General features: G+C 34.5%; 1 protein-coding gene and 1 long non-coding RNA gene across 6 annotated transcripts in view; both read right to left on the bottom strand.

The window, feature by feature from the left end:
- The window catches only part of CLCN3 (chloride voltage-gated channel 3), an 84,314-nt gene that overhangs the window by 34,057 nt on the left and 33,407 nt on the right, over positions 1-16,850 (bottom strand). Inside the window, exon 1 of one of the 5 annotated variants that reach the window (XM_079140596.1) lies at positions 16,008-16,508. The exons of 2 other annotated variants lie outside the window; for them this stretch is intronic. In XM_079140596.1, the coding sequence (XP_078996722.1) occupies positions 16,008-16,086 (79 nt within the window). In that variant the 5' untranslated portion in view covers positions 16,087-16,508. Of the gene's footprint in view, positions 1-13,511; positions 13,647-16,007; positions 16,509-16,850 lie in introns of those variants that run through there. 2 more of the 5 variants (XM_079140598.1, XM_079140595.1) reach the window with 2 other exon arrangements.
- On the bottom strand, positions 174-13,503 carry LOC306661575. Its single transcript, XR_013763901.1, has 2 exons — positions 12,491-13,503; positions 174-11,048 (listed from the first exon to the last, which is right to left on the bottom strand). It is a non-coding gene; the product is annotated as an uncharacterized lncRNA (long non-coding RNA).

Here is a 16,850-nt window from a genome sequence, read left to right as displayed (position 1 = left end):
AGAAGAGAATTCTGGGTGTCTAAAGGAATAGACTGTAAAGTTAGAACATGACCTGGAGAAGACTGATGAATTGAATATGATGATTCTCATCTAGTGAAATGCACATGGATTCTTTCCAATTGGAAAAATAACCCTTGGAGTTGTAGTTTTGTGTGTGTGTGTGTGTGTGTGTGTGTGTGTGTGTGTGTGTGCACTGTAAGAAATTTCTTTCCTTCACTGACTGTAGCTCCAGTCTCACACATCCTCCTCTGAATCAGCTTTGTTGTAATGCTAGTTCCTTCACTAGAGGCAAATACAACTATAGTGAACTTGTGTTCCCTATATATTTTATATTAGTATAATGAACGTAAAGAATGTTCTAGGACAGACTAAAAGATAATTCAAGAGGGCTGGGCTTGTGGCTCAGTGGCAGAGCACTTGCTTAGCATGTGTGAGGCACTGGGTTCAATTCTCAGCATCGCATATAAATAAATAAAGATCCATCAACAATTAAAAAAGAAAAGAAAGTAGAAGCACAATTTAAAAAAAAAAAAAAAGATAATTCAAGAAAAAGAAATATGGGTTGACATGTAACTCAGTGGTAGTACAAGACCTACACTGTGGATGGATCTGTGGCACTGCAATCAATCAATGAATAAACAAATAAGAGAGAGAAACAGATGGCTTTTAAATATGAAATTAAGTTCAATCTAACACATAAAAAGAAATGAAAATCAAATAGACTATATCATTTTTCATCATGAGACTGGTAAAGATAAAAAGAAAGTGTGTGAAGACACCGAATGAGCAAAGTTACGAAAAGGCCATTAGTAATTTAAATATAATTAGTCACAAAATTGATAATTTAAGTATAAACTGGTACCCTTTGGGAAGGAAAAAGCTGTCCAAATTTAATACACACAGATAATACCCAATTTGGTATACACAGCAAACTCACTCCTATAAACTTTTCCCACAGTTATACTCCCAAAATCTTTAAATAAATCCATAAATTATGCACAGTATGGGTAGAACATTGCACTATTCACTATAAAAAGAAAAATATATGTACATTAAGGCTAAAGTGCTTATAATCTAATACAGGGGCCAGCCAAGGCTCTGGGAATAAATATTTTAGGTTCTGAAGTTCACATAGTTGCAACTACTCAACTCTACAATGGAAGCACAAAATAAATCAGAAATATGTCAGTGAGTAGGCATGAATGCATTCCAATAAAACTTATTTGCAGGCTGGGGATATAGCTCAGTTGGTAGAGTGCTTGCCTTGCAATCCCCGGCACCGTGGGGAAAAAAAAAAAAAAAGAACTTATTTACAAAACAGATGAAGGGTAAGATTAGACATTGGGGTTATAGTTTGTCAACCCCTGTCCTAAAGTTTGCAAAGCACAAACCAAACTCAACTGAAGACATTTATTAACTTTTTATATAAATGGCACTCACCTACACATTGTAGATGTGTGGAAAAAATCTACATATTCTAGATGGGTGGGAAAAATCCCTCATTTCAAGGTATAATCCAATTCATATTTTAAAGTTCCAATATCAAAGCACTATAAAAATGAATTTTAATCATATTAACTATTTTAAATTTGTTATTAAAAATGAGGGACTATAGTGTCTCAAACTAGGTGGGATTAATTTAAGAAAATGTCATACAGAATATGAATTTTAGATGGTAATATGAAGTAATTATAATTAGGCTTTGGTTTCATGATGAGAATTATAAATATACATTTTGGGTTACATACTTTTATTCCTACTTCTTAAAAGAAGAAACAGATGATGTGAATATGGTCTGTAAGAGATAGTTAAACATCACTGTTAGAAAAAGAGTTTGGAGATAAAAATGGGGTAAGAAATATCATAATTCAAGAGTGAAAATTATTGGATTTGACAGTGAAAGGAAAGACTGATATGACCATTTGCAGGGTCAATCTGGAAGTGCCTATCAAAATACAAGATTCCTACTTCTAGGAATTAATTCAACAAGTGCACAAAGACTTAACATTTCTTGAAGGGCAACAAGGTTGGTTCCACAGTTTAGCTATTGTGAAATGAACTGCTATAAAAACTGATGTGGCTGTATCACTGTAGTATGCTGATTTTAAGTCCTCTGGGTACAGACCAAGGAGTGAGATAGCTGGGCCAAATGGTGGTTCCATTCCAAGTTCTCTAAGGAAACGCCATACTGCTTTCCAAAGTGGTTGCACCAATTTGCAGTCCCACCAGCAAGGAATGAGTGTATCTTTTCCCCACATCCTCACCAACACTTATTGTTGCTTGTATTCTTGATAATTGCCATTCTGACTGGAGTGACATGAAATCTTAGAGTAGTTTTGATTTGCATTTCTTTGTTAGAGATGTTGAACATTTTTTCATATATTTGTTGATAGACTGTATATCTTCTTTTGTGAAGTGTCTGTTCAGTTTCACTTACTGATCGGGTTATTTGTTGTTTTGGTGTTTTTTTGTGTTCTTTATATAACCTGGAGATTAGTGCTCTATAGATAAATGGATAAAGAAACTGTGGTATATATATATAACTGAATATTACTCAGCCTTAAAGAAGAATGAAATCATGGCATTTGCCAGTAAATGGATGCAGTTGGAGAATATCATACTAAGCAAAATAAGCCAATCTCCAAAAACCAAAGGCCCAATGTTTTCTCTGATATGTGGATGCTATCCATAATGGGGAGTGGGGCAAGGGAAGAACAGAGGAAATATAGATTGGGCAGAGGGGAGTGAGGGGAGGGGATGGGGGAGGAAAGATGGTGGAATGAGATGGACATTATTACCTATGTACATGTATGAGACTGCATGAATGGTGTAACTGCAACGTGTGCAACCAGAGAAATGAAAAGTCGTGCTCCATTTGTGTACTATGAGTCACAATGCATTCTGCTATCATGTATAACTAATGAGAACAAATTTTAAAAAGGGAAATAAAAAGACAACATTTCATTGAAAGTGAATACTGTACTAGTAAACTTAAATATCTATTTGCTTTTATCTAACAGGGTTTTCTTATCTCCCTATTTACACATTTGAATGTTTGCCTTGGAAAGATATAAGACTTCTAAAAGGAGAACAGTATATTGATTTCAGGGTTCTGGCAGAAGTACTCTAGGAATAAATAATTCACCATTCTTGGCTGAGGGTTTAAAGGCCCAATCCCTGCATTGCATTGCCCATGTTCGTTACATGAAACATACACTCAAACCTATACTTAAAGCTTTAAACTCTTCCCCCACCCCATCCCATCCTGATTTCATTCAATAATTTCCACTTGGTAAAAGCTACTTTAAAGGCTACAAATTTTCTTAAGAAAAAGCAACTGGAAAATAAATATAATAGGAAGACATAAAATATTGACAAATTTGCAAATCTGTTTTCCACATGATAATATGAAATTGGTAACTTTAAAATACTTTTGGAAGAAAAAAATCAAGAGCCTCTTATGGTTTTCTGTTAGGATTAAAGTACTTCTGTGGTATTCTGGTCAAAATATACATAAGCTCAATCTTGGAAAAAAACAGATGTATCCAAACTGAAACTGAGGAAAATTCTACAAAATAAGTGCTTTTCTGCAAAAATGTCAAAGTTATGAAAGATAAAGAATAACTGAGGAACAGTTCTAGATTAAAGAAGACTAAAAGAGACATGACAACTAACTATAACATGTGTTCCAGAATTAGATCCTGGACCAGGAAAAAAACCTGTCTTTCCTTTCAAACTAAAAGAGACATGGTGGTACAACTGAAATATTGGAAAAGGTCTAAACATCAAATATAGTAGTGTATCAATGTCAATTTTCTGATTTTGAAATGTGTACAGTGGCTAAAGACATTGTCTTTCATTGTGGAAATATACACTTAAATATGTAGAGAGAAACATGTATTAAATATGCAGAGGTACTGTTTACCTCTTTGCATTTTAACTCTTTACATGATGATGAAAAAAAAATGTAGTGAAAAAATATATAATTGTAGATGCACTATTATCTATACAAAATGCTATATACTACACATGATAGCATAGATAATACTGAAAGAAAGAAAAAGAGAATGAACAAATGTGGTAAAATATTAACATTTTGGAATCAGGGTGACGGGCATATGAGAAACTATTATTTTTCAATCCTCCTAAGTCTGAAAATACCTTTTTTTTTCCCAACGGTGGTGATTGTGCATGCTTAGCAAGCACTCTACCACTGAACTATATTCCCAACCCTGAAATTACCTTTTTAAAGTCTCTCATGAAATGTTTTGCAAATTTCAACATTTCCCCTGCTTCATTCTGCTTATTGAGGAAGCACAGACTTCTGATCCTTTTACTCTTCCATGCAAAATACTAAAAAGCAAAACTTCTATACTTCTCAACATGCACCCACAATACATGGCCATATTATATACAAGTTAAAATAAGCAACAGTTTAAGATACTAATTACCCAACTTCTCAACTTCAATATGCATGAAGCCTATCTTCTAGGTAGTGTCATATGCACAAATTGAAATTCTCTCATATATAACATACACCTTTCCTTATTTCCTAAAATAATATTTCAAGATTTGGTTAATTAGGAAATGATATGGCTTTTCTAAAACTGATATATGGAAGGGATCTCTGGCAAGAGGTCTTCAAGAGGATATACAGGTTTTGAGATCACTGCTTCCCTGATAATGACTTTCTTTGTCCTCAGTTAAAGTTCTTACAGTTGGATTTTATTAACCTAAATGTCAGGATTACCCCAGGATTGTCCATGTTTTGATACATACATAACTCTCACTTACCTGTGATGACAATAGTGGACATGTAGTAGAACTTTTGGAAATACAATTAAAGGTTCCTGAGCCCACATCCCCTAACCAATTCCACATCTCCCAACCAATTTAGTACAAGACACCAATTATCATAGGTAAAGTTCAATGCAGACTATGGAGAAAAAGATTTAGTATTATCATTTCCACATTTCAAATTAAGGCTTCTGAAACCCAAAAAAGACAAAAATTGTCAAAGCAAGTACTTTTGAGTTATAGGACATGGGTTTCTGGTTTTCAAAAGGTTTCAAGTAAAAGGCTTTAAGTTTCTGCAATAAATCAGATGTAGAAACAATTTTACCCAGCTACATAAAGTTTGCTGGGAAAGAAAGGAGAGAAAATCGACAAATTAGAGATATGATCATTTAACTGGTGATTGGCTTCAGTCTTCCACATTTTCCCTAAGTAAAATACATGAGACCATATTATATTATTAGTCACAGTTGTTTATAAGTTGTTTTGTTTTTTTCACTCATACCACAAAGTTACATCCCCAGTCCCTTTTGTATTTTAAGTTGTTGATGATCTCCTTATCTCACTGAGGCTAGCCTTGAACTTGTGATCCTCCCTATTCATCCACCTGAGTCCTTAGGATTACAGGTGTGCACCACCGTGCCGAGCTTCTAAAAGTCATTTCATGTCATTAAATGTATGTGCCCATCATTTTTGGTGATTTCAAATTACTATATTCAATTGTTTTGACACACTATAATTTAGTAAATGAATCTTTAGGGTTAGTTTGTCACTATAAACAATACCTGAAATATGTGTATTTGCTTAGTCATCCTCTTTTCCAATTAATTTTTAACATCTTAAGTCTTTTGCTGTTGTTCTTAATAGTTTTTACCATCCCACTATCAGGTATTCAATATTAATAATTAGGTATATCATTAATAATTAGGTATATCTCCAAAAAACCACAGTATCCAGTAATTAGCCTCACATTAGTTATTATTTGTGTAATGGGCTCTTATCTTTCTTGCCTACCTGGATTCCCTAGCCGTTCTTTATACAACAGAACTCAATTATTTCAAAGAAATTTCTACTCCTAACTACATGCAGTCTTGGTGAGGGGATGAAGTCTTGGTGAGGGGATGAATCAAGGGACCCCAGACAGCCAAGGAAAGAGTACATGATTCAAGTTAGACCAATCAAACCTCTAGTTCCTATATATATAAATCCCAAGATAGAGTAATATAAAGACAGTTGGAGACAATTAATTTTAACAATTTAAACTTCAAAAGGATACAAGGAGTCGTCTATTCTGTTAGGATTAACCACAACTGGCAATAAGCCTTTTAAGCAAAAAATGACCTCCACATTTTCATGAAAACCTAATTTCTGTAACTTATTATGAGTGTGTGACATTGGCCAAGTTACTTAATGTTGGTTAACTAAGCCTCAGTTTTTTGTCTGTTAAATAGAGTTAATACTAATACCATTTTTTAGGTTCATGCACACTCAAAAACTTCAGCATTTGTTAGTTCCTGTTATTAGATGTGATCCTGCTGTTCACCTTGCCTCTGGAATCAATATAATTTTGTTTATTCCTAGTCAGAGAATAAACCCAGAACCAAAATATGTAAGTCCTAATAGTTAAGTGCCCTAAAAGAAGGGAACCATCTACCAAAATATATATTGCTCACTCCCTTCCATTTATGTCCCATCCTCCTACCTGATGCCTAAGTCCCCTTTTAGGATTTATAATCTTGTTCTAAGCATTTATGTTTTCCTAAAGAGGTCCTAAAATGTAAATGATCAAGGAAAGATTAAAGTTGTTATCTCTTTGTAAGGAAAAAAAAAGATATAGGACAGTTCAAGTTACCTAGATCCCCACATCTTAAACTATACGAAAGTTTGATATTGTACAAATTCACTCCTAAACTTAAAAAAAATTTCTCAAGAGCTGACTTCCAAGATGCCAGCAACTGCCATCCTACTATCTAATTTTACTTCTACCAGCTGAAAAACATGAACAAAAAAGACTAGAAAAAAGATCACTTTTCCTTCAGGAGCGGCCTAGTAGAGAAATTCCATGACTTCAGTGCACTTTCAGATTGGAAAGATCTAGAGTCAAATTCCAGCTCTGTAAGCCAGTACCAATTACTTACCAACCTGTATGACATACTTTCATTTTGTCACCTGTCTCTGTAGTGTGCAGACTAATATTTTACAAGGTAAAATATTTAATATCTTATTTGATAGATAATAGGAAATCAATAAACAAGCTATTATTTCTGCTCAAATACTTTGATATTTAAAATCTTATCAGGCTGCATTATATTACTCATGATATTAATCTTAACCAAAAATTTGACAATATGACAGAAAAAATTCTCATGAATTTGGACAAAAAGTTCTTCAGCTTTACATTAAGCAAAAATTTCATAGATTTCTAACAATTTAATTCATTATGTCATATGGACATAGAAACAAATTCCTAAAATGTATGATCAATGACCAAGTTTTCCATAAATAGTGGACATTTTCATAGTCCGAATATTAAAAACACTGAAATGTTTTAGGTAGGAAAAATTATCCAATGAATGAATTATAAATGGCTTGCAATTTGTCTGTCAAAAAAAATTGCACCAAGAAGACTTTTAGACTTATTTTTCCACAAACAGAACTTGACAAAATTCAAGAATACCTAGAAACACAAAAATCTATTATTTACTAACATCTGTAATCTAAATAGAAGGATGAAAATTATTTTAAAAATTTAAAATTATTCAAAGCTCTTTGTAACAATAATTTGCTAATGTAGAAAGAACAAATGCTGCTGGGACAGACTATACACATGATAAAAAAATGAAAGTGGGGCTGGGGAGATAGCTCAGTTGGCAGAGTGCTTGCCTTGGAAGCACAAGGCCCTGGGTTCAATCCCCAGCACCGGAAAAAAAAAAAAAAAAAAGAGAGAGAATGAAAGTGGAACCATTCCTCACACATAAATGAAGAATAACTCAAAATGGATGCTTGATCCAAATATAAGAGCCAAAACTATAAACCCTTAAAAGAAAATACAAGAGCAGATATTTAAAGCCTTGAGTTAGGTAATGGTCTCAGATATATCACCAAAGTATAAATGATAGTCAGGCACAGTGTTGCATACCTGTGATCCCAGCTACTCAAGAGACTAGGTGAGAGGATTATAATTTGAGACTAGCTTGGCCAACTTAGATCCCATCTCAAAATTTAAAAAGGGTTGGGGGTATAACTCAGTGGTAGAGTGCCTGCCTAGCATGCATGAGGCCCTCCTGAGTTCACTTTTCAGAACTAAAAATCAAAAGAATTAATTTTTTGGTCCTGGGTGAAATCCTCAGAACACCAAAACAAACAACCATAATAAACCCCACAAACGATGAAGGAAAAGATAGATAAATGAGACTATATCAGAATTAAAATAATCTTTCCAACACAGAGGCTGACAACGTTAACTAGCTTGTGTCTAAAGATAACAATAAAACAACGAGCTTCACTGGGTACTAGTAATTACATACAATGGTTCATCTGATACAACATGCAAGATAGGTCTTATTATCTCTATTTTTCTATTTGAAAAACATGACAGAATATTAGGAAATAAACTCAAGATCACACTACTAATAAAGTAGAGAACTGGGATTCAAACTCGGTTTGATTCCAAAGTCATTACCACTACCCAATACTGCCTAAAAAATAATTTAAGGGTGATTCACTTGTATATTTTAAGATAAATGTATACTCTTCCCTCAGAGTAGGTTAAGAACTATTAGTATTGCCCTCTCCCAAAACACATGTGCAGACACACTTGGCCTCTGGATGAGATATAGACCTATCCTTCACCATCACCCTTGCTCCTCTGTCTTTGTTTCCAGGTTCCAGCCCACTTTTTCCTATAGTACTTTAAATGTTGCAGTTTAAAAAATGTTGTAATCATAGTCATAGGGTGGTGTTTTATTCCCATGCTTCAGCAGAAGTCTTTGATAGTAATGCATCCTGTTTTACCATCAGGTTGTTCCAGATCCATCTTATGCCGCAAGAAGGCTTTACTCGAGACAGAGCTAACTATCCTTCCAGGTGAATACTTAGAAACTGGTTCTCCAACTTTAACAGATATGTACCTAAGTAAAACCAAAAGTTAGTAATGAATGTCTACTCCTACATATAGTGATATTTCACTTTCTATTTTCTTCCTTTTTTAAAATACTGGCTACAATCCAATTAATTTTGTGCTCAACACATTAACCTATACTTTAACAAATGCTAAACTAGAAAAAAAACAAGTATTAATTAAATTATCTGCTTTCTCTCTCTCTCTCTCTCTCACACACACACACACACACACACACACACAAAAGCTGCTGCACCTTATACTGAGTTCAGTAGTAAAGTTCACAGTCACATCAACAGCAGCCTAAGATTCTTCTCAAAACCGAACAGTCTCCCTTGAAAAGGTAGGCATATAGCTACTTACTAAGATGTTACTTCCTACCTCTGAGATCCATCTCCAAAGATGTGAGAATAGTAAGACTTGTCATTTAAGCTCATAATACAGATTATTATTGTATCAGACAAACATAAAACATATACTTTTTAAAAATACGGAAGAAAGGAAGCAGAAATCCAACATTCTATGTATTCCCTGACAACAGAATTACTTCTGTATTAGCCGAAAGTCTAGTCTCCCTTCACTACCTACCATCCCCCTCTCATGTATGAAATGTGTTTTTTTCCTCTCCCTCTGTAATGTTACTGATAAGAAATGGTCACCCTGGTAAGGGAGGGGAAAGTAGTGTTTTAAGTGATAGTAGAAGTAAAGAAAGTTATTGGTACTAGAATAGTAGAGTCTCAAATCAATGACTGAAAATGTCATGGTAAAGCACAGTGTCCTGCACTTAGTAGGTGGTTGATTAAATATTGGATGGATAAATGAACAGTATAAATAAAGAATATGCTCTTAAAAATCTGTACAGTCATCCACAGTCATACATAACTAAACTGCAAAGACTTGGAAATTAACTGCAAACCTCAATAAAGCTGACCAAAGAGACACAACCAGTCGGTAGCAATGCTAAACTCATTACCCAATTCCATTCACTATTTTCTTCTCTGTTTTGCCACCACTTCAGAATAAAAAGCAACATTCTTACGTAGAGTGGATATTAGGATATATGTACACTTGGAAGCAAATTTCATGTTCATGAATTATCTCTACATACTAGGTGATTAAAAAAATATGAACTTACAAAAGAAACTAGATCTATTTTTTGACCTTATTGAAGTGGTAAAGGACTACGAAAAACTACAAATTAAACATGTTAATTATAAAAATACAAAAGTATAATTTAGCAACTAATCTCCTGTACAGGTACAAAGTAGAGTTCTTAATGATTGGAAAACAGCCAAAACTATAAACTTAATCAATATGGTAAGAAATCTGCTCACATTTTTTGTTTGTTTTAGTACTGGGGATTGAACACAGGTGCATTTTACCAATGAGCTACATCCCCAGTCTTTATTTTTTGAGGCAGGGTCTTGATAAGTTACTGAGACTGGCCTGAAACTTGCAATTCTCCAGCCTCAGTCTCCCCAGTCACTGAGATTCCAGGTGTGTGCCACCATGTCCAGCAACATTTTGAAATCTTGATATAAATAGTATTTCTGATGTACAAGCCTGAGATGATATGAAATTAATCATAGTAAAGGGTCAGTTATTTTTAGAAAATAGGGCTACAGGTAGTAACATGATCCAGATTTTATTGAAGATTTAAAATTCAAATATTGTAGGCAAAATAAAATTTAAGACTATTCTAAAACAACAGTATAAAACAGTTTCTAACACCAAAGACTCTTCATTTGTTCTTTTAATTTACAGACATGTAGATGAATTAATTTTTAATTTTCTTGTTGAATAAAAACTTAGGGGTAATAAAAAAGCAGCAAGTGCTTGAATCCTAAAATCATTTTACAAGGAACCTACACAATGTCCCTTTGGCAATAAGCATATCTTTTTTGGATTTAAAAATGAGGTGCAAAAAATGCTAATTACTGATACTTTCAGGAGGGAAAAAATGAACAGATTCATCTATTATAATAGGAAAAAAGACTATTTAATACATCTACCTTTCTTTACTATTCCTTCTACTGACTCAACAAAAAAGCAAGTATATTAGTTTTGATACAACAAAACCAATCAGGGTAGCAACATACTGGGCATTCTCTCCTGTTACAGCATTTTACTCACTCTATTTTCTCCACCAAGATATATCCTATCAAACGGCATGGTATTGGTACCAAAATAGAAAGGTAGATCAATGGTACAGAATAGAGGACACGGACACAAACCCAAATAAATACAATTTTCTCATACTAGACAAAGGTGCCAAAAATATGCAATGGAGAAAAGATAGCCTCTTCAACAAATGGTGCTGGGAGAATTGGAAATCCATATGCAACAGAATGAAACTAAACCCATATCTCTCACCATGCACGAAACTAAACTCAAAATGGATTAAGGACCTCGGAATCAGACCAGAGACCCTGCAGATTATAGAAGAAAAAGTAGGTCCAAATCTTCACCTTGTTGGTCTAGGACCAGACTTCCTTAACAGGACTCCCATAGCACAAGAAATAAAAGCTAGAATCAACCACTGGGATAGATTCAAACTAAAAAGCTTTCTCTCGGCAAAGGAAACTATCAGCAATGCGAAGAAAGAGCCTACAGAGTGGGAGAATATCTTTGCCAATCATACTTCAGATAGAGCACTAATCTCCAGAATCTATAAAGAACTCAAAAAACTCTACTCCAAGAATTCAAATAATCCAGTCAACAAATGGGCTAAGAAATGAATAGACACTTCACAGAAGAAGATCTACAAGCAATCAACAAACATATGGAAAAATGTTCAACATCTCTAGTAATAAGAGAAATGCAAATCAAAACCACCCTAAGATTCCATCTCACCCCAATTAGAATGGCGATTATCAAGAATACGAGCAACAACAGGTGTTGGCGAGGATGTGGGGAGAAAGGTACACTCATACACTGCTGGTGGGGCTGCAAATTAGTGCAGCCACTCTGGAAAGCAGTGTGGAGATTCCTTAGAAAACTTGGAATGGACCCTCCATTTGACCCAGCTATCCCACTCCTTGGCCTATACCCAAAGGACTTAAAATCTGCATACTACAGAGATACAGCCACATCAATGTTCATAGCTGCTCAATTCACAATAGCCAGACTGTGGAACCAACCTAGATGCCCCTCAATTGATGAGTGGATAAAGAAACTGTGGTATATATATACAATGGAATATTACTCAGCCATAAAGAATGATAAAATTATGGCATTTGCAGGCAAATGGATGAAATTGGAGAATATCATGCTAAGTGAGATAAGCCAATCTCAAAAAGCAAAGGACGAATGATATCGCTAATAAGTGGAGGATGACACATAATGGGGGGGAGGGACGGGTTAGTGTTAGGGTTAGAGTTAGGGTTAGGGAGGGGGGCAAGTATGGAGGAAGGAAGTACTATATAGAGGGTAAAGAGGGGTGGGAGGGGTGGGGGGAAGGGAAAAAATAACAGAATGAATCAAACAACATTACTCTATGTAAATTTATGATTACACAAATGGTATGCCTTTACGCCATGTACAAACAGAGAAACAACATGTATCCCATTTGTTTACAATAAAAAAAAAAAAGATATATCCTATCAAATTCTCTGTGTACTTGAAGACAGCCTACTTAAGTACACTTGTGAAAAGCAGACTTCTCTCTTCCTCCACCAAGGCCCACAGAAAATGCTGTCTACACTATTCACTAGAAATGGGTTAACTTCCTTGGGGGGTTGTTTCCTTGTTTTCAATTTAGGAAGCCTTCTTATGCCCCTTACCAGCCCAACCTTACCAGGCAGGTCATTGAAGATAGATACAGTGAGCAGCATATGTCCTTAGGAGTAGAGGATGAGCCAAATATCTGCATCAAATGCTGACTTTTTCTTAGCATTTCTTACCTCAGTTTTGTCAACTGGAAAAATAGAGACTCTAACAGTACCTACTTCACAAAGTTGTGATAAGGACTAAAATTATTTGATACGTGTAAAGCACATGGAACAGTATATGGCAAGCAGTAAATTCTGTAAGTATTAACTATCATTAATATTGCTATTATTACCACCACCATTCTCCACAGCAACTGGTTATGCTTTATATATCAATAAGAGTTTAATAAATACTATGAATAAAAAAATTCAAATAATTTTTAAAGACTTTGTTTAGGCCTGTTGGTTTATCTCAGCAGTAGAGTACTTGCCTAGCATGTGTAAGGCCAAGTTCAATTCTCAGGACCACCAAAAAAATAAAAAACAGCTCTTCATGGAGTAGAGAGCCAAAGACCCATTATAAGGACCTGGTAAAAGATAGGAATTCAATCCCCAAAACTACTTAAAACTTCATGAAAAAAAAGAAGAAAGCCAAAGTACTAAATAAAACTAACAGTCCAAAAAAATTAAGGGTTTTTTTGGTTTGTTTGTTTGGTTGTTTGATAAAAAAGGAAGAGGTAATTTATGAGACAGCTTCATTGCTTCTATTTCTAAAATGTAATGTTAATTTCTAATCTATCAATAACAATCCTATTTTGATACTACTTATACATCTAGCTTATATATATTATTCACTTGAAAAGAAGTTTCATTATTTATCATCTCACCTTGAAAACTGGTACAGGCTGGGCACAGTGGCACAAGCCTATAATCCCCAAGACTCGGGAGGCTGAGGCAAGAGGATCGCAAGTTCATGGCCAGCCTCGGCAACTTGGTGAGGCCCTAAGCAATTTAGTGAGACCCTGTCTCAAAATAAAAAATAAAAAGAGCTGGGGATGTAGCTCAGAGGCAAAGCATCCCAGGGCTCAATCCCCAGTACAAACAAACAAACAAAAAAAAAAACCACAAAAAGAAAAAACTGGTGCAGTACTAATTTACCAAATAAAAGTAATCCTTAGATTTAGCATACAGGTTTTTAGTTAACAGATTCATGTTTAATTTATTTGATATCCTTTGCAAATTTATACTTTAACTGCCTCTTCACGTTTTATCAGTCTGAAGATCTGTTTCTAATCATTGCAGTTTTGTCCTCACAGGGAATCTGATTCGTTTTCTTAACTCATGTTAGCTGCCAATCTGCACATCACCAGTTCCTCTGTGCTGACCCATGGTGACAATAGGTCATACGTTACAGACAACAACCTCTTACCCATAGAAACTAGGATACTATGGTATGCTTTAGGTAACACAGTGTAGTCAAACAAACCTAATAACTGACTGATCTGTTCCTCAAGTACATGTTGCTTTCCCCCAAAAAAGCCACTGCCCTGTATTGATAGAGCATATCTCATAAAGGAATGAGGAACCTATTTGATCAGTGGGATCAATTTAGATCTTAAGTATGATTCTTAAAAGAATTATTTATGAAAATATAATAGAAATAAAAACTTTCATTATGGCAATGACTAGGCTCTCTCTCACATGTTTTGACTTATTTTTCATTATTTGTATATTTTACAGAGTCTAATAGCAAGTTCTATTAATGACTACCAGAGTTCACACAGGGAATTTAAATTTCTCAAGCCAAGCCTTCTAGTTTATCAACATTAACAAAGGGATGTTGTAACAGTGCAGAGAAAACTTGCCTGTCTGCTTTTACAGTTGAATTACTGATTAGCAAATAATGTGACATTTAAACAATCATTATTCATTCACCTTGTTTCCTGTTTAAAGAAACTCTTAACAGAAAAGGGAACAGATCATGGGAACATAGGGTAAAGAAAAACATATCATCATCACATTATGAATTACAACAGAAAAAAAATCTCCAGGTGGTGAGATTAGCAGAAATTATTTTTTCTTTTATACTTGCAAGTATTTCCTTAAGTGTTTTAACATATTTACATATACACTGAAATTTTATAAAGAAGGCAACTATTTAAGAGAAGGCACAATACATGTAAAGTGATCTCTACAGAGTTTTTCTCAAAATATAAAAGAGCAGTCTTTTATTAACTACGGAATTCTACAGGATAAATAATGCTCCAACTGTTCAGAGCATAAAATAGTATCTAGCACACAAAACGCCACCAATAAATATTTGTAGAAAATATCATCAATTTTAAGTTCTAGTAGGATTTAAAAGCATATTTTAAATAGAACAGGCTAACAAGAAAATCAAGACTTCTTTATTTCTTCATAAATAAAAGTTTGGGTTAAACCATGAAGTAAGTTTATAAGGTCATACAGTAATTCAAACTAAATAGGTCTCATAAATGAAGTCATCTAGCTAAGAGATTTTTTTTAAAGTTCATTTTTCTTCTAGAACAAGAAATGTCAAACAATTTTTAGAATGACCAATTTAAGAAAAATGAACGAAAGAGCAATTTAATTAACATGCAATTAGTTTTAAGGAGAAGGAAGCAGTGTCTGCCAAGAGATTTACACAATCACCGGGTGCTTTTCTGGTTTATACAAATGCTATAAAAACTGCAAAGGATATCAATAAAGGAAACATGGATCTCTTTACTAACTAGAGGTGGAAAAAAATCACCCTAAATGTTTTTTATTCATATCAAATTGTATAAGATACCTGTGGAAGACAAGGCAGTATATGTACGTTACCTAAATACATATTAAATGAAAAATGTTAATATAAAAATTTCTTCATCTTTATTACCATTTTTAAATGTTCTGAACTATATGCGTTTTTACTATAATTTTACTTTGTGGTAAATCTATATGGTAATTGGCAGCAGCTGAAATTTAGTTGTACACAGACACTTCATTTCTCTGTGTAAATTAAAGGAAACAAGTTTTCTGAAGGAAGAAAAACATTACTTTTAGGTGGCAACCAATGTGACGTTAGCTGTAAAAGCGGCTTAATTCATTTTCATAGTTAAACAGAAAGCGGATTTTCAGTCAGAAGATGGAGTCGGAGCCCGATGTGATCTGAAGCAGTACTAATCTGCACAGAGAAAACAATCGGGGACGACCACAGAACCCTTGGGTAGGCTGCATTTTCCCCTTACTAACAACCCTGGGCAACTAAACAACACACTGCAGTATCCAAAGGACGAAGGAGAACCTGTTTAAACTAGAGAACCGCCCAGCCACATGCAAAACATACCAACAGAGGATTCGGAGCAAGGGGATGGCATTACCTCTTTTATGTAATTCCCTCAGGGGAATATTGTCTCCTCCCCCGTCATAAGGCAAATAGGGATCAGAAGAAGCATCCATGATTAGAATTTTTAAAAAGAAGAAAAAAAAAGAAAAAGAAAAAGAAAAAAAAGCTTGCTAGCTTAAAAAGACAGTGGCATTTTCCCCACCCCTGCTGCAGCAGGGAAGGGAGATGCCATATTTGATGAGGGTTTAGAACTGTAGTTCGACTGGCTGAAGCAACTGGGTTCTTCCACAGTGGATGATGTCATCAAAGGGAAATTATTGCAGCCTGGTTGCTAGTGGCTACAATCTAGCAAGGCTTAGAGGCGGAACAGCCTTCTTAATCAGGTCCTGCTACGTGTGCTGATGACTAAGCGCCAAGTATAACAGACAAAACTGGTCTGAGAATTTGAAAGCACTCACAATATAGCTTCGATAGCATCAGTCCCAACTGCAGGAAGACAATAGAAACATTATTTCTTTTTCATTTTAAGATAAACATAAGGGGAACAAAGTCTTTAATACAGACATAAAAAGGAGATGCTAGGTGAAGACAATGCCCCTTTTCATTTCCAGTGCAGAAAGCTGGGAGGGACACTGCGATAATGTACACTTTTATAAATGTAGTAATTTTATTCAGTAATGTTATAAGAGTCATAACAATAAAAAACTAAAACATACCAAAAGTTTCTCAAGACTTTTGGTTTTAAGTGTATTCGTAATTGTCTAAAATGTACTATAATCATCTAATTAAGATTTAAAAAACCAACTAACTGAAAATTGAGTGTTTTATCTCACTTACTAATCCCTCCAGCAGCCTCTGGTTACCTTCAAAAAACTAA

Source organism: Sciurus vulgaris, assembly GCF_902686455.1.
Source record: "Sciurus vulgaris genome assembly, chromosome: 5".
Classification (NCBI taxonomy): Eukaryota; Metazoa; Chordata; class Mammalia; order Rodentia; family Sciuridae; genus Sciurus; species Sciurus vulgaris.
Note: the sequence above shows the minus strand (reverse complement) of the source record. Positions and strands in the feature narration are given on the sequence as shown.